At 41.9% G+C, this 19420-nt stretch overlaps 1 protein-coding gene across 1 annotated transcript in view; it reads right to left on the bottom strand.

The window, feature by feature from the left end:
* Positions 1 to 224: 224 nt before the first annotated feature.
* The window catches only part of LOC126160215 (leukocyte elastase inhibitor-like), a 62169-nt gene continuing 42973 nt past the window's right edge, over positions 225 to 19420 (bottom strand). The window contains exons 6-7 of the mRNA XM_049916892.1: positions 16131 to 16269; positions 225 to 373 (exon numbers count right to left, since the gene is read on the bottom strand). Of these exons, the coding sequence (XP_049772849.1) occupies positions 225 to 373; positions 16131 to 16269 (288 nt within the window). The remainder of the gene's footprint in view (positions 374 to 16130; positions 16270 to 19420) is intronic.

The raw sequence follows: 19420 nt of genomic DNA, 5'->3' as shown, positions 1-19420 counted from the left end.
AATGGAAAAATAAAATCGTTCTTTAAGCTCACGCCATACATCATTATTTTTACCAATTAAAAACAAATACTCCACATTCTTTATTTATGGAATAGTTTTATTAATTGTTTAAGGGCTTCCACATGTCACCAGAACGAATAATAGAAATTTCATAAAAATTGTTGCCACAGAAGCTTCTTCGCATCACTGGGATATAAAACATATATGTTCTAAAACGACAATAATTACACAGAAGGTTTCACAAGACGTCCGGCGAAGAGGATCGTCCGTGTGATGTCGTCCACAATGAAGAACATGAAGGGGTGGTCGGCCTTGAAGGTGACAGGTGTTGGTGGCGGAAGTTGAGGAGCACTCGATCCAGGTGCTATGAGAACTGCAACAGGAAGAGATATTAGATAATTGTCCAAGGGAATAATTTTACCAGTGCTATTCGTGTATTCAGAGATCAAAGTTTTCGGGTTTTCAGGCAGCGGAAGATAATATCAGCCCTGTTCACGAAAGGCAGGAATTGTGGGTAGAGTCCCACTGTAACACACTGCTTTAGCACATTACTGTTCTATAAAACCAACACACGCCAACTTTCTCGATAGGTAGGAACTGCGTAACTACATGTGTCCTGGTATTTCCAAAACGATCATTTCTACACACTGGGAAGCGCGATCTAGTGTCGATGGTTTACACGGTCGAACTCATTTAGTGTTTTTTTCCACCTCATTTTGGTACTGAACCCGTACCAGATCAGTCACGATGGTATCTTGATCGCGGGTATCATTGGTGGACCTTTATGACGTACTTTTACCTGCTACATGATTTAGCATTACTGAAACTTCGTGGCAGATTAATACGGCGTTACTCGAACGTGGGATCTTCTCCTCTCGTGTGCAATCGCTCTGCCGACTGAACTGTTGAGACACTACTAACGACCTGCTGTCAAAGCTTTATTTGCGCCAGTAACTCGTCCCCTACCTCTCACACTTAACTGAAATTCTCTCGCATACATTTCGGAACTGGCACTCGTGGAGGAGATGATGTTGGGGACAAATGGGCTAGCCACAGCCTAAGGGAGTGTTCCAGAATGAATTTTGATTCCACTGTGCAGAGAGTACAGTCACCTGCATAGTGAAATTTTGTTCTGGTTCGACATTGATGCTGTTTAAACCCGAGTGAAAAGTCAGTTTTAGCTAATACCTTTGGAAGAAATCTGCAAAACGTCACCGTGCTTTCAGAGGGGCTATATACTGTGGTTATGATTAAACGTTTTTACTTGAGGCAGCGTAGACGGAAACCTACTCACTGTGTGCATACTCAACTTCGTAGCAATGATCTTGATAGAATGTATCGCAGGATTTGCGTTGTTAGTAATGTTAGCGTCGTTACTTAACTGTTAGGTGTTGGTAGTGATATGGCGACGCAGGGTTGAAAGACAAGCGTCAGTGTACACTACAGTTGCAGTCAACTTGGGTCTGGAAAAAGAGACCAACGCTTTTATTATCGAAACATCAGCTATAGCGCTGCTGCTCTTTGTATCTACGCATTAAAGGAACATAGAGAAGTCCTCTTTTCACACAGGTTTTGGAAAACATAACCCGAAAGTTCGAATGAACTGGCGATTTGGGAATTGTTACTCAGAGAGACCGACGCCAATTGCGTCAAAAATTGTTCCAGAAGTTCCTGTTGACATGAGAGGGAATGCTGGACGTAATGTGCGATCTTCATGTAGTGTGCGAGCTGTGTCACGACAGTTGGACATTCCACCGTTTGAAAAGTGCTGCGAACGATTCTGAAATGGTGTCTCGGGTGCGGTTCCAGGTGCCATAGATCCAGAAGTTTGTAACTTGGAAAGTAAAGATGGTACACAATTAACAATTGCTACCCTCTCATGGGGAAATTAAAATGTTTCTTTCAGTGGTTTATTCATTATTTCTCTTCCACATGTCCTTAGAAATGTTTGCACGAAGTTTCGTTGTCCTCCGATCACTCGTGTTTCATGCGGGGCCTCTCGGGTAGCGAAAGTTTAGTCATAACCACACTGTACATACAAACTCGCCGTATAAAATTTCCTCTTTATTTGACAGAGATTAGTTTGCACAATAGGCAGAAACTGTAACTTCTTTTACAATTCTCATACAGAAACCGCTGTGAACATTGCTGAACTATAATGCACATCAGAAACAAACATACATTATTTGAACACAAAATTTAATCTCAGTGCCAGAGGTTAACAGTGTTGTTCTATTTAGCCTGCACAAACCGCTCAAGAGAACGACGCGCGTTTCTTGTTTATTATGGCGCACACGTATAGGTGATCAGCCTTGAAAAATGACTGCACTACTGGCCATTAAAATTGCTGCACCAAGAAGAAATGCAGATGATAAACGGGTATTCATTGGACAAATATATTATACTAGAACTGACATGTGATTACATTTTCACGCAGCAGTCGAATATTTTCTGTATCCAGAAAGGCCCGCACAGGACCTGCAACATGCGGTCGTGCATTATCCTGCTGAAATGTAGGGTTTCGCAAGGATCGAATGGAGGGCAGAGCCACGGGTCGTAACACATCTGAAATCCAACGTCCACTGTTCAAAGTACCGTCAATGCGAACAAGAGGTGACCGAGACGTGTAACCAATGGCACCCCATACCATCACGCCGGGTGATACGCCAGTATGGCTGTACAGGATGGGGCGTATGGGCAGGCGGTGGGCGTTGTGGAATAATAGGGTAAGTTTTAGAGAAAGGCCATTTATTGGCTAAAGCATGATGAAAAGGGGCTACATAGGCCTAGGGAGGTGAGAGTGAGCCAGAGCTTATAATTTGGCGAACATTGTACGCGTAGCTACCGAAAGTTGTTGTCTGCCAAAACTAAGTCCACAGTGCCGCAGCACCGGGAGAAGCGGGAGATGTTCGATGCTACAGGGCGCGCATCCGACTCGCGGGTGAGCAAGAATACAAGAGAGCGAGCCCGGCGACGGGCGGCCGGTTATATTCGACGCACCACGCGGCTTCCTCCGCCCTGATTGGTCAGGACCGAGCAAACCGTGCGGGCGGCATGGAACTTTCCAGAGCGTTGCCTGCTAAGCGACGCCTGGGGCGGCATTACCTCGTAAGCACACGAGAGAGGCGCGTGATCAAGGTGCCATTCGTCGGTGCTGACTTCCTGTTACTAGACCGTGGGACGAAAGAATTTACAGGCAGCTAACACTGCCGGCCGTGGCTTGGCCGTAATGGAAAAATGAAGTTACCGGTTTGAGGCTCATAGAATAAAGTAAAATGATGACGAATACACGCTTTCAATGCGCGTTCACCGCGACGTCGCCAAACACGGATGCGACCATCATGATGCTGTAAACAGAACCTGGATTCATCCGAAAAGATGACGTTTTGCCATTCGTGCACCCAGGTTCGTCGTTGAGTACACCATCGCAGGCGCTCCTGTCTGTGATGTAGCGTCAAGGGTAGCCGCAGCCATGGTCTCCGAGCCGATAGTCCATGCTGCTGCAAACGTCGTTGAACTGTTCGTGCAGATGATTGTTGTCTTGCAAACGTCCCCATCTGTTGACTCAGGGATCGAGACGTGGCTGCACTATCCGTTACAGCCATGCGGAAAAGATGCCTGTTATCTCGACTGCTAGTGATATGAGGCCGTTGGGATCCAGCACGGCGTTCCGTATTACCCTCCTGAACCCACCGATTCCACATTCTGCTAACAGTCATTGGATCTCGACCAACGCGAGCAGCAATGTATCGATACGATAAACTGCAATCGCGATAGGCTACAATCCGACCTTGCTCAAATTCGGAAACGTGATGGTACACATTTCTCCTCCTTACACGAGGCATCACAACAACGGTTCACCAGGCAACGCCGGTCACCTGCTGTTTGTGTATGAGAAATCGGTTGGAAACTTTCCTCATGTCAGTACGTTGTAGGTGTCGCCACCGGCGCCAACCTCGTGTGAATGCTCTGAAAAGCTAATCATTTGCATTTCACAGCGTCTTCTTCCTGTCGGTTAAATTTAGCGTCTGTAGCACGTCATCTTCGTGGTGTAGCAATTTTAATGGCCAGTAGTGTATAATGATAGTGGTAACTACTACAGTTCTAGGGCACTGAAGTGATGCGTCATCGACGAACTTGCATAAAAATTGAGGTGAATATGAGTAAAATCAATTAAAGGAACTATAATTTCTAAATCTAGCAAGGAGCAACAAACGCAATGAAAAGAATTAACAATACAACACTGATCTAAAAATGGAAGGAGGTAATTCGGTGTTCGCACTGTAGATTTCACAGAGCGCAGCTTACTGTCCCTCACTTCCAGCCACTGTGCCTTCCGCTAGTGCGTAGCCCTCCTTGTCACGTAGGTGGTGATTGCTAGGCGGGGGAATGAACAAGGAGCAGGCGGTCCGAAAGAGTGAACCTCGTTGGGCAGACAGCACTTCCAGAACATCTTGTAATGTACCTTCATATGTCAGCCATAGTGGTATGTCATGTACAAACTTGGTTTCAAATGGCTCTGAGCACTATGGGACTTAACTTCTGAGGTCATCAGTCCCCTAGAACTTAGAACTACTTAAACCCAACTAACCGAAGGACATCACACACATCTATGCCCGAGGCAGGATTCGAAACTGCGACTGTAGCGGTAGCGCGGTTCCAGACTGTAGCGCCTAGAACCACTCGGCCACCCCGGCCGGCTATGTCATGTACAAACTTGGTTTCTAATCCTCTTTTAATAAGTTCTTTGTAATACTTTTCCTGAAGCCCCTTACGAACGGGACATCCTATATTTTCTTCATATTTTCGTGCTTCTTCCTTTCTTTCCGCTAATATTCAAGAACTGTTTAGTACTGTTCGTTGAAGTTTTGACGTAACAAAGCGTTGAAGCCTCTTCTACTCTAGACACTAATTTTGACCGTAGCAGTAACACATAAAAGGGAGGAAGGAACTCAAAGCAAATTTGTTTACGTCACTGTTACAATAACAATAGAAAGAAATATTTAAAAAGTGTTTTAGGTCTCTGCAAGCATTATTTACCCAGCTGGTCATCAAAAAGAATAGAAAATAACGACGATATGTCTCTTATTGTGCGTATACATTATTGTAGGAAGAATGCCTTATTTACTTTGTAGGTGATTTTTGTGTTGGACAGGTGCGAGATTAATACACATGGCTGCCACCTCCTGCAGAAACAATGGCTCTAACGCGGCTGGGCATCAACTCTTAACTGTATTTTAATGACTGATGTAGATGCGTCATTCCATCCTGCTTCAACTCAACAACAGAATTCACCAGTCTTGATGCTGTCGAGTGGTGGCGTTTCAGTCTCTCGGAAGATTAGATTAGATTAGTTTTTCGTTCCATAGATCCGTGCTGAGGAGATTCTCGTGGATGTGGAACATTTCAATATTTTTTTCTTTTTTTTAAGCGGGAATAACAATACTAATAGTATGAATATACGCAATACATCATTTGTTTCTATTAAAAAATTCGTCAATGGAGTAGAAGGAGTTGGCCACTAACAAGTCTTTCAGGCTCCTTTTAAACTGATCTTCATTTGTAACTAAATTTTTTTTTATGTTTGCTGGCAAATTACTGAAGATGAGTGTTCCTGAGTAGTGGATCCCTTTTTGAACTAAAGTAAGTGTTTTTAAGTCCTTGTGCAGATCATTTTTGTTCCTGGTATTGTATGTGTGAACTGAGCTGTTTGTTGGAAAAAGAGATATATTATTTAGGACAAATTTCATTAAGGAGTAAATATACTGCGAGGCAGTAGTTAATATACCAAGTTCTTTGAAGAGGTTTCTACAGGACGTCCGTGAATTTACTCCACAAATAATACATATTACCCGCTTTTGGACTCTGAAAAGTTTTGTTTGACTTGAAGAGTTACCCCAAAATATTATACCATATGACATTATGGAATGAAAGTAGGCAAAGTACGCAAGCTTTTTCATTTTTATGTCGCCTATGTCACCTAACACTCAATTTGCAAATACAGATTTGTTAAGGCGTTTCTGCAGTTCTGTGGTGTGCTCCTCCCAACTGAATTTATTACCGAGTTGTAATCCCAGGAATTTAAGACTTTCAACCTCTTCTATCTGCTCTTCTTCATACTTTATGCATATGCTGGGGGGAAACCTCTTACAGGTTTTGAACTGCATGTAATGAGTCTTTTCGAAGTTTAATGTCTTTAAGTTGGTTTAAACCATTTATTAATATCCACTAAAATATCATTAGCAGATCTTTCTGAAACTACATTCGACATACTGTTTATTGCAATACTTGTGTCATCTGCAAACAAAACGGCCTCTGCTTCTGGCAGTGTAACTGATGAGAGATCATTAAAAAAATGTCATGGGATACCTCCTAATATCGTGTCGGCCGTCCGTTTTACAGTTGAAGCGCAGACACTCCATGTGGCTTGGACTCAACAAGTCGCTGGAAGTCCTCTGCAGAAATATTGAGCTGTGCTGCCAGAAAAAGCAGTGGCCCTAAGATGGATCCTTGTGGGACCCCACATGTAATTTCTTCCCTTTCTGATGATGACTGATGACTTAATTCACTAGTCCCTTGCACTGATACCCTTTGTTTCCTGTTAACGAGGTATGACTTGAACAAATCTGCAGCACTGCCGGTGACACCATAGAATTCTAATTTATTTAAAAGGATGTTGTGGTTCACACAATCAAACGCCTTTCACAAATCGGAGAAAATACCTGCTGCTTGTAATTTGTTATTTAATGAATTAAGTACATTTTCACTGTAGGTGTAAATAGCCTTCAGAAATCCAAAATGTGTTCTTGATAATATGTTATTTGTGGTCAGATCGTTGAGAAGTTGCCTGTACATTAATTTTTCTAAAATTTTTGAGAATTCTGAGAAAAGTGAAATCGGTCTGTAGTTTGATGGTATCTCTTTATCCCATTTTTTGAATAGAGGCTTAACATCTGCATATTTTAGCCAGTCAGGAAATGTCCCAGTTATAACTGACTGGTTACACAAGTAGCTTAGAATTGTACTAAACTCACAAGAATATGCCTTAATTAATTTTTTTTGATATTTCATTGTCGCCACTAGAATGCTTTGTTTTTAAAGATTTTATTATGGAAGTTATTTCTTTTGGTGAAGTGAGTGACATATTCATGTACCTGAAGCTATTTGTAAAGGCTAGTTTCAGATATTTAAGGGCATTATTTACTGATCCTGACAATCCCATTCTATCAGTAACAGATATAAAGTACTTGTTAAATAGATTTGCCACACTATGCCCATCGGTTACTAATGTGTCATCTACCCTTAATGCTATTTGCTCCTGTTCGTTTCTGGTTCTACCAGTCTCCTCTTTCACTATGTCCTATATTGTTTTTTTTTTTTGTTGTCCTCTGACATTGCTATCTTCACGGCCAGCTGTTTTCAGTGAGTGAGAATATGACATCGAGGGAGGGCAAGACACGTGCATACAACATGATGTGTTACATTGCACTGAAGTGACAAAAGTCATGAGATACGTGCTAAAATCAAGTCGGACCTTGTTTTTCCCGCCGTGGCATGTACTCAATAAGTCGTTGAAAGTCCTCGGCAGAAATTATGAGCCATGTTGCCTCCGTTTCCGCCTATAATTGTGAAAATGCTGCCGGTGCAGGACTGTGTGCACCAATTGACCTGTCTATTACGTCACATAAATTTTCAGTGGGATTCATGTCCGGCTATCTTGGTGCCTCAATCATTCGCTTTTGTCCAGAGAGTTTTCGAAACCAATTGAGAACAACTGCGGCCCAGTGACATTGCGCGGAAACATGAAGTCTGTGAATGACTCCAGATGATCTCCAAGTAGCCGAACATAACCATTTCCATTCTACGATCGGTTCAGTTGGAACAGAGGATCCAGCTCATTTTGTGTAAACACAATCCACACCATTACGGAGCCGCCATCAGCTGGAGCCGACATCAGCTTGCACGGCTTGGTGGGGTCTGCACCAGACTCGAACAGTACCATCAACTCTTACCAACCGAAATCGGGACTCACCAGTCCACGGTTTTCTAGTCCTCTAGGGTCCAACCGATATGATCACGACCCCAGGAGAGGCGCTGCAGGCGATGTCGTGCTGTTAGTAAAGGCACTCGAGTCGGTCGTCTGCAACCATAGCCCATTAACGCCACATTTCGCCCGCACTGCCCTAACGGATAAGTTCGTCGTACGTCCCACATTTATTTCTGCGGTTATTTCAGGCAGAGTTGCTTGTCTGCTACCACTGACAATCACGCAAACGCTGCTGCTCCCGGGCATTAAGTGAAGATCATTGCGTTGTCCGTGGTGAGAGATAGTGCTTGAGATTTGGTATTCTCGGCACACTCTTGACGCTGTGGATCTCGGAATTTTGCATTCCTTAAAGTTTTGCGAAATGGAATGTCCTATGTATCTAGCTCCAATTACCATTCCACCTTCAAAGTCTATTAATTTCCGTCGTGCAGCCATAATCTCATCGGAAATGTTTTCACATAAATCAACTGAGCACAAATGACAGCTCTACCAATACAGTCCCCTTACTTACCTTCGTTCAAAAATCATGAAAGAAGGTTGTGTACATGGAAGAAGCCTGAAGATACTAGAAGGTATTACATAGGTTATATAATGGTAAGGCAGGGATTTAGGAACCAGGTTTTAAATTGTAAGACATTTCCAGGGGCAGATTTGGACTCTGACCACAATCCTTCGGTTATGAACTGTAGATTAAACTGAAGACACTGCAAAAAGGTGGGAATTTAAGGAGATGGGACCTGCATAAACTGACTAAACCAGAGGTTGTACAGAGCGTCAGGGAGAGCATTAGGGAAAAATTGACAGAAATGGGGGAAAGAAGTACAGTAGAAGAAGAATGGGTAGCTTTGGAGGTTGAAGTAGTGAAGGCAGCAGAGGATGAAGTAGGTAAAAAGACGAGGGATAGTAGAAATCCTTGGGTAACAGAAGAAATATTGAATTTAATTGATGAAAGGAGAAAATATAAAAATACAGTAAATGAAGCAGGCAAAAAGGAATACAAACGTCTCAAAAATGAGAGCGACAGGAAGTGCAAAATGGCTAAGCAGGAATGGCTAGAGGACAAATATAAGGCTGTAGAGGCATATTTCACTAGCGGTAAGATAGATACTGCCTACAGGAAAATTAAAGAGACCTTTGGAGAAAAGAGAACCACTTGTATGAATATCAATAGCTCAGATGGAAACCCAGTTGCAAAGAAGGGAAAGCAGAAAGGTGGAAGGAGTATACACAGGGTCTATACAGGGGCGATGATCTTGAGAACAACATTATGGAAATGGAAGGGGATTTAGATGAAGATGAAATGGGAGATATGATACTGCGTGAAGAGTTTGACAGCGCACTGAAAGACCTGAGTCGAAACAAGGCCCCGGGAGTAGACAACATTCCATTAGAACTACTGACAGCCTTGGGAGAGCCAGTCCTGACAAAACTCTACCATCTGGTGAGCAAGATGTGTGAGACAGGCGAAATACCCTCAGACTTCAAGAAGAATATAATAATTCCAATCCCAAAGAAAACAGGTGTTGACAGATGTGAAAATTACCGAACTATCAGTTTAATAAGCCAATGCTGCAAAAGAATAACGCGAATTCTTTACAGACGAATGGAAAAACTGGTTGAAGCCGACCTCGGGGAAGATCAGTTTGGATTCCGTAGAAATACTGGAACACGTGAGGCAATACTGACCTTACGACTTATCTTAGAAGAAAGATTAAGGAAAGGCAAACGTACGTTTGTAGCATTTGTAGACTTAGAGAAAGCTTTTGACAATGTTGACTGGATTACACTGTTTCAAATTCTGAAGGTGGTAGGGGTAAAATACAGGGAGCGAAAGGCTACTTACAATTTGTACAGAAACCAGATGGCACTTATAAGAGTCGAGGGACATGAAAGGGAAGCAGTGGTTGGGAAGGGAGTGAGACAGGCTTGTAGCCTCTCCCCGATGTTACTCAATCTGTATATTGAGCAAGCAGTGAAGGAAACAAAAGAAAATTTCGGAATAGGTATTAAATTCCATGGAGAAGAAATAACAACTTTGAAGTTCGACGATGATATTGCAATTCTGTCAGAGACAGCAAAGGACTTGGAAGAGCAGTTGAACGGAACGGATAGTGTCTTGAAAGGAGGATATAAGATGAACATCAACAAAGGCAAAACGAGGATAATGGAATGTAGTCGAATTAAATCGGGTGATGCTGAGGGAATTAGATTAGGAAATGAGACACTTAAAGTAGTAAAGGAGTTTTGCTATTTGTGGAGCAAAATAACTGATGATGGTCGAAGTAGAGAGGACATAAAACGTAGACTGACAATGGCAATGAAAGCGTTTCTGAAGAAGAGAAATTTATTAACATCGAGTATAAATTTAAGTGTCAGGAAGTCATTTCTGAAAGTATTTGTATGGAGTGTAGTCATGTATGGAAGTGAAACATGGACGATAAGTAGTTTAGACAAGAAGAGAATAGAAGCTTTCGAAATGTGGTGCTACAGAAGAATGCTGAAGATTAGGTGGGTAGATCACATAACTAATGAGGAGAATAGAATTGGGGAGAAGTGGAGTTTGTGGCACAGCTCGACTAGAAGAATGGATCGCATGCTAGGACACGTTCTGAGGCATCAAGGGACCACCAATTTAATATTGGAGGGCAGCGTGAAGGGTAAAAATCGTATAGGGAGACCAATAGATGAATACACAAAGCAGATTCAGAAGGATGTAGGTTCGGGTAGGTGCTGGGAGATGAAGAAGCTTGCACAGGATAGGGTAGCATGGAGAGCTGCATCAAACCAGTCTCAGTACTGAAGACCAAAACAACAACAACGCATGTACCTTGGGTACCCGACAGTACCGCCATCCGTATATGAGCACATCGCTATCCCGTGATTTTAGATGACGTCACACAGACCGTGAAGAGACTGTGCAGCCACCACGTCATAAAGGTAACTGCTGCATTTCACATTACCGGCTATGTGAACCAGATATGATTGTGTGTTGTACCCAATGGCACCTTGGACAGGCCGTGTGTAGGCACAGTATGATGGCGACGACGACGAGAGCCATGTGCCAACGTTGGGGTCTCCGAAACTTCCTGGCAGATTAAAACTGTGTGCCGGACCGAGACTCGAACTTGGGACCTTTGCCTTTCGCGGGCAAGTGCTCTACCAACTGAGCTAACCAAGCACGACTCACGCCCCGTCCTCACAGCTTTACTTCTGCCAGTACCTCGCCTCGTACCTTCCGAGTCTCGGTCCGGCGCACAGTTTTAATCCGCCAGGAAGTTTCATATCAGCGCACACTCCGCTGCAGAGTGAAAATCTCATTCTGGAAACATTCCCTAGGCTGTGGCTAAGCCATGTCTCCGCAATATCCTTTCTTTCAGGTGTGCTAGTTCTGCAAGGTTCGCAGGAGAGTTTCTGTAAAGTTTGGAAGGTAGGAGGCGAGGTACTGGCAGAAGTAAAGCTGTGAGGACGGGGGGTGAGTCGTGCTTGGATAGCTCAGTTGGTAGAGCACCTGCCCGCGAAAGGCAAAGGTCCCGAGTTCGAGTCTCGGTCCGGCACACAGTTTTTATCTGCCAGGAAGCTTCATATCAGCGCACACTCCGCTGCAGAGTGAAAATCTCATTCTGGTTGGGGTTTCCCTTGGAGCCTCGGCACACGTATACATCCATCGTAATGCTATGAGCGAAACCACGAATCCTTGGAAAAGATATGACGTTGGGCGCCGCCCCCTTCCTCTTGCAACGTCAAGGGAAACCGCAACAGTGTTCACCGTGATTGCAGTCCGTTGTCTGCAGATTAATCGTGCTATCTGTGTTGATACTTGTTTCCTGTGAGGAAACCCATTTCGTAAATGTAGCTACGTAAAGTGGCTGAACCGTCTTGCACAGCAAAGCGAACAATGTGACTGTCTTGCGATGCCGTTGAATATGAGGGAGTTCACGACCAGCTAGGGTAACTCACAAACTACCAATATTCAGTTGTGATTCCTGGACGAGAAACGTGCTGCGTAATGTTTCCTTTTGTGCAGAAAGTAAATGACGTTGCTCAATTTGCGTATCAGAGCACTCCACATCGATCTGACATTTGTTGCCTGCAGTCTTCACGCTACTGTAATTCTTAAGGCCAGAAACGTATTGGAAAGAGAAATAACGCAGAAGTTTCTCAGTTTCTCCATCATTCTAAAGCATTTACATAAAGCATGTTGTGACGGTACTTAGTAGATGATAAACATTTTTGTTATTCTAAACATTTGTAAGAGGAAGTACTTATTTGAAGGAAACACATAACTGCGATTTTGTTATAATCACTGAAAATGTCAGAGAAAATGACTAGAAAAGAAAGAATGAAATTTTACGATCCGTTTTTGTTACTCTTCGAAAATGAGCACTGTGTTGTACAAACAACATGCAAAATATGTATTATGAAGTTGTAAGTAAGCTGTTTATGTTTTCATATTGGTAACGCCACGTAGCGCTCTGTATGAAAATCACTGGCTGTGCTGTGTGCAGTCTGTGGCTGGTTTGCATTGTTGTTGGCCATTGTAGTGTTGGGCAGTTGGCTGTTAACAGTGCGTAGCTTTGTTGTCATGAACTGCTATAGCTGGATGTGAACAGCGCGTAGCGTTGCGCAGTTGGAGGTGAGCCGCCAGCAGTGGTGGATGTGGGGAGAGAGATGGCGGAGTTTTGAAATTTGTAAGACTGAATGTCATGAACTGCTATATATATTATGACTTTTGAACACTATTAAGGTAAATACATTGTATGTTCTCTATCAAAATCTTTCATTTGCTAACTATGCCTATCAGTAGTTAGTGCCTACAGTAGTTTGAATCTTTTATTTAGCTGGCAGTAGTGGCGCTCGCTGTATTGCAGTAGTTCGAGTAACGAAGATTTTTGGTGAGGTAAGTGATTTGTGAAAGGTATAGGTTATTGTTAGTCAGGGCCATTGTAGGGATTTTTAAAAGTCAGATTGCGTTGCGCTAAAAATATTGTATGTCAGTTTAAGCACAGTCATGTATAATTTTTCTAAGGGGACGTTGCAAAGTATACAAATGTTTGTGTGTTAATTTATCGTTACATACAATAATCCAGCGAAGTTTTAAGTCAAGAAGACTTAGCAACGAGAATGTCCTATTAGCCCCCATTATGGCCAATTACTAAAGGACTAGGGAAGTAATATACCTCAGAAGGATCGCAAGAAACTAAAAGGTAAAAAGTCGAAGTTTACAGTATTTACTGACACTCTTTTCTCTGAGGGCATTGGACTGATATACAGATCTTCTTAAGATTCGCTACCCAGTTCAACTTCATAATAACACATAATAATTAAAATATCAACACATGATTACGTAATACGTTTTTTTCCTTGTGAGGTAGTCGCCAAACTTTTCCATTATTTTTATTTTATTAATATGTTATAATGCCCTTTTGACAGAGGATTGATGGTCAGCTGTCACATCTTGTTACAGCTTATTTAAAGTACAAAAGAATCAGTTACTTTAAAGTTACTAGTGGTTTGAATAGACGCCTAGGCCTCTTAGGAAATATGAGCGTCCTGGAGACAGACAAGATCCTCTAACAGGCCATAAAGTCTCTCATCATGCATAAATGTGTTGAAAACTGTAACTACTTCCCTCTTGAAATGTTGGATGTCTTTCAAACTTTAACTATGGTATGTCATAATGAAGTTTCTTGAGAAACACTATTGGAAGAAAACTGAGAATAAAACGTAATGTGATAAGCAGTACCTTACAGCAGACAGCTATGTTATCAGCCATTGTGTTATTTGGTGTTCCTCATTAACTAAAGCGCATAATGATGCTCGTACATACCCTTTCTATCATTAGGAAATCACACTGATTAACATGTTTGAAACTATATGCAAGGCCATCGAAAGAGACAGTCTGGTAATTATGTTAGTGCATCTTCCTGAGGCAAGTAATTGACAACACTGGTTTCTCAAAATTTTCTTGTTGTCACTTTACATTGAATCGCGTCTCATATCGTTAGCGAACTAGCGTCTCACTAATTCACCCGACTTACATCAATTTTCATATCTTGGATACACTATCAGTCGAATTATATTTCCTCTTATGAAGTAATACCTCTTCTCTATCGCCTATCCTCCTAAATTTTTCGGAAACTGAGCAAAATTAACAAACGCAGTTTAACACCATACACTTTTCTTTTTATCACGCAGTGTTGCCTTATTTATGAAATGATTCACTTATATATTATACACTAACTATTAAGGAATTATTTAGATCTATATTATCTTCTAATGACAGAAAAGTGAGTAAAAGAATCTACTGTTTTGGGCCTATCTTTCTCATCTATTCAACATCAACCTTTTAAAAAATTTCTCATACTTAATTCAGTTTCCTGCCTCATTTTTCGCGATATACCGAAAAGTTCATACCTCATTGCTGCAGAAGAATATTCTTGAAAATACGTACTCTTCTATGCTTTCTTGCCTTTCTAAGAATTTTATAGACAGTTTGTAATGCGATTGAACCCCACGAAAAAACAAAATAGCGTACATTAGAATGTGTTGACTATATAAACTTCATCTCTCGTACTATATATCATCTTTCCTGAGAGGCCATTTTGAGATGTTACAGTTGCTACTCACCTACTGTTTCTCTTTTAATTACTGAAATGATAAATTTATAACTACCAAAAATATATTAAGCGAAGTGAGCATATATAAATACTAATCTACTGATTTTAACAGGAACGGGGTGTGGACAGGACTGCAGAAGAAAAAATCACCGCAAGGTGAGTGAACATTGTTTCTTTAGAACGAGCTCATAGTAACAGCGATGTTGCAGCCTCCTAGGGGTGAAAATATAATCTCTGGTTAACTTACTGCTTATATACAGTTTAACCAGAAAAAAATTGGTTTTAATTGAGCATTATGAGTACCTACGTAATTTTTGAGGCTTCTGAATTTCTATTTAAGCCTTTTGAAATGTCTATCCAATTCCTTAAGTAATATTGAGAACTGAAGAAAAGATGAGGGATTTACCTTCCCTGTTGTGTACTGGTAAAATCCTTTCAGTTGGTCGCCATTTCTATGTTTCCTGCTTCTTTCGTATCGAATAAGTATAACTTCACTATCTATGAGTGACTGTGACGGACACTTCAGCAGCATTGTGTGTTTGAGTTAATATAGATGATGGAGAAAGATGGGAGATGATGAAACCACGTAGCGACACATAACCCTTCGCCTTTCCAATAAGAAGACCGCCTAAATTAATGTCTTTCCAACAAGTAGATTTAGAATTATACTCACAACATTGCTGCGGGACCTCTTCAGCTGAAAATTTCGCTGTCACCTCTTCTTCTAACCGTTGTTAACAAACGTTTTTCATTACAGTTTATTCGACCATCAGGAGCCGGAGCGGTTAGTTCCGAGCTCAGTAGCGCAGTTAGTAGTAATGCGACATGGAATATTGTAGTACAAACACTAAAGAAAACGTATTATCGAATCGTATTAGATGATACATAACGTGATTTACTAGATAATTCTATCTACTATCCAAGAATAAATATTATGTTAGGATATAATTAGCCAGAACGAAGATTGAGATTTAGGGAGGAAGAATATCAGGAACTGGAATCTACATAAACAATACGGCTATCTAACAAGAACCTTTAAATACGAAGGGTATACTAGTCATGATAAAAGTGATTAAGCAGTAAATGAGACACACATGTGAGCACTCACCTGGTACGTACCGAAACACTCCCGAAGCACGACAAGGAACGATACAGAAGAATTTTACGGGATAAAGGCAATGGTTCCGTTTAATAAACTTGGATGTTAGCATAAAAGATAGAGCTTGCGTGAACTACGGTGCTCAGTTACCGTTTGACTTTATGCTAAGACAAATGTAACACCGAGCACTCGAAGAAGATTTAAAAAGAAGCTGAATGACATCACTAAAGAAATTATGAAGAAAGTTCCCTAGGAATTTTGCGCTTCATGAAACACGTCACAGTTATTGAGTCGTCACTGTGAGGTGTCATAAATTAAGTTCGTCAGTCATTGTAATCACTGAATGTAAAATTTTGAAATCACCCACCTGTTGCGGCTGCTGCTTCGGTGCCCCTGTCGTTAACCTCTATGAACGCTTTGTGTAAGACTTGGCTTACTACATAGTCCCCATCAACAGCGCCAGAGAAGTTGGCTTTGGCTGGATTGAACATGGACTCCATCCCGAGCTGAAATTTAAATTTGGCATTCCATGTGAATCAAAACCAAATCTTTGTTCAAGAAATTATTTAAGAAAGTATGAAAATAGAATTCTCGCTGGGGACACTGATATATTATTTTGTAGCTTCAAAGAAATATGTTCCTGATCTTGCACTTTGTTAAGCAACTAAACATCACATACAATACTATTTATACAGCTTCTGTTAACTAATTTTTAATGACACTAATTAGTATGAACTACCACCAACGAACAAGAAAAATATGGTAAGGTCTCTACAATTTTTGTTTTCCCACACCTAATCTACAGATTTTGCCATTAAAAGTATTTCCCTTTCAAAATTACTTGCTGCACACAGGATTTCTGTACTCTGAGTTTTCACTGAAGGAGACAGACAGTCGACTGACAAACACTGATATGAATGCTTCGACATTACAGTGTACGGACACAGATAAGTGCGTTGCATTAAGTATATACGGTCATATTGTCATAAACGGCAAACGGCTGAACAGAATGGTGAGTTGTGTATGCCATACTGTGCAAAAGTAGAGCGTTGTAAGATTCTCGGCCATTTACGACACCTTTTAGGCACTTGCCAACACATACCTGGTAAACTCGGCAAGTACAGGGTTAACCTTCTTCCCAGTTATGTGCTAATACTTACAATTGGCCGAATAAGCACGGATTTCCTACTTCAAAACTGCTGACCTGTATTGCGATTTATCAGGCGTTCTCAGTGCCATTGATTAAAAGTGGCAGCGCGGAGTGGACGCTCGGTTTGAGGCGCCATGTCACTGATTGCGCGGCCCTTCCCGCCGGAGGTTCGAGTCCTTCTTCGGGCATGGGTGTGTGTGTTGTTCTTAGCATAATTTAGTTTAAGTTAGTTTAAGCAGTGTGTGAGTCTAGGGCCGATGACATCTGCAGTTTAGTCCCTTGTAAGTTCTACATCTACATCTACATTTATACTCCGCAAGCCACCCAACGGTGTGTGGCGGAGGGCACTTTACGTGCCACTGTCATTACCTCCCTTTTCTGTTCCAGTCGCGTATGGTTCGCGGGAAGAACGACTGTCTGAAAACCTCCGTGCGCGCTCGAATCTCTCTAATTTTGCATTCGTGATCTCCTCGGGAAGTATAAGTAGGGGGAAGCAATATATTCGATACCTCATCCAGAAACGCACCCTCTCGAAACCTGGACAGCAAGCTACACCGCGATGCAGAGCACCTCTCTTGCAGAGTCTGCCACTTGTGTTTGCTAAACATCACCGTAACGCTATCACTGTTAGCAAATAACCCTGTGACGAAACGCGCCGCACTTCTTTGGATCTTTATCTCTTCCGTCAACCCGATCTGGTACGGATCCCACACTGATGAGCAATACTCAGGTATAGGTCGAACGACTGTTTTGTAAGCCACCTCCTTTGTTGATGGACTACATTTTCTAAGCACTCTCCCAATGAATCTCAACCTGGTACCCGCCTTACCAACAATTAATTTTATATGATCATTCCACTTCAAATCGTTCCGCTCGCATACTCCCAGATATTTTACAGAAGTAACTGCTACCAGTGTTTGTTCCGCTATCATGTAATCATACAATAAAGGATCCTTCTTTCTATGTATTCGCAATACATTAAATTTGTCTATGTTAAGGGTAAGTTGCCACTCCCTGCACCAAGTGCCTATCCGCTGCAGATATTCCTGCAATTCGCTACAATTTTCTAATGCTGTAACTTCTCTGTATACTACAGCATCATCCGCGAAAAGCCGCATGGAACACTATCTACTAGGTCATTTATATATATTGTGAAAAGTAATGGTCCCATAACACTCCCCTGTGGCACGCCAGAGGTTACTTTAACGTCTGTAAACGTCTCTCCATTGATAACAACATGCTGTGTTCTGTTTGCTAAAAATTCTTCAATCCATCCACACAGTTGGTCTGATATTCCGTAGGCTCTTACTTCGTTTATCAGGCGACAGCGCGGAACTGTATCGGACGCCTTCCGGAAGTCAAGGAAAATAGCATCTACCTGGGAGCCTGTATCTAATATTTTCTGGGTCTCATGAACAAATAAAGCGAGTTGGGTCTCACACGATCGCTGTTTCCGGAATCCATGTTGATTCCTACAGAGTAGTTTCTGGGTTTCCAAAAACGACATGATACTCGAGCAAAAACATGTTCTAAAATTCTACAACAGATCGATGTCAGAGATATAGGTCTATAGTTTTGCGCATTTGCTCGACGGCCCTTCTTGAAGGCTGGGACTACCTGTGCTCTTTTCCAATCATTTGGAACGTTCCGCTCCTCTAGAGACTTGCAGTACACGGCTGTTAGAAGGGGGGCAAGTTCTTTCGCGTACTCTATGTAGAATCGAATTGGTATCCCGTCAGGTCCAGTGGACTTTCCTCTGTTGCGTGATTCCAGTTGCTTTTCTATTCCTTGGACACTTATTTCGATGTCAGCCATTTTTTCGTTTGTGCGAGGATTTAGAGAAGGAACTGCAGTGCGGTCTTCCTCTGTGAAACAGCTTTGGAAAAAGGTGTTTAGTATTTCAGCTTTAAGCGTGTCATCCTCTGTTTCAATGCCATCATCATCCCGGAGTGTCTGGATATGCTGTTTCGAGCCACTTACTGATTTAACGTAAGACCAGAACTTCCTAGGATTTTTTGTCAAGTCGGTACATAGAATTTTACTTTCGAATTCAATGAACGCTTCACGCATAGCCCTCCTTACGCTAACTTTGACATCGTTTAGCTTCTGTTTGTCTGAGAGGTTTTGGCTGCGTTTAAACTTGCAGTGAAGCTCTCTTTGCTTTCGCAGTAGTTTCCTAACTTTGTTCTTGAACCACGGTGGGTTTTTCCCGTCCCTCACAATTTTACTGGTCACGTACCTGTCTAAAACGCATTTTACGATTGCCTTGAACTTTTTCCATAAACACTCAACATTGTCAGTGACGGAACAGAAATTTTCGTTTTGATCTGTTAGGTAGTCTGAAATCTGCCTTCTATTACTCTTGCTCAACAGATAAACCTTCCTCCCTTTTTTTATATTCCTATTAACTTCCATATTCAGAATTGCTGCAACGGCCTTATGATCACTGATTCCCTGTTCTGCACTTACAGAGTCGAAAAGTTCGGGTCTGTTTGTTATCAGTAGGT

The sequence above is a fragment of the Schistocerca cancellata genome, chromosome 2, assembly GCF_023864275.1.
Source record: "Schistocerca cancellata isolate TAMUIC-IGC-003103 chromosome 2, iqSchCanc2.1, whole genome shotgun sequence".
Classification (NCBI taxonomy): domain Eukaryota; kingdom Metazoa; phylum Arthropoda; class Insecta; order Orthoptera; family Acrididae; genus Schistocerca; species Schistocerca cancellata.
The sequence above is the reverse complement of the archived record's forward strand: the minus strand, read 5'-3'. Positions and strand labels throughout refer to the sequence as shown.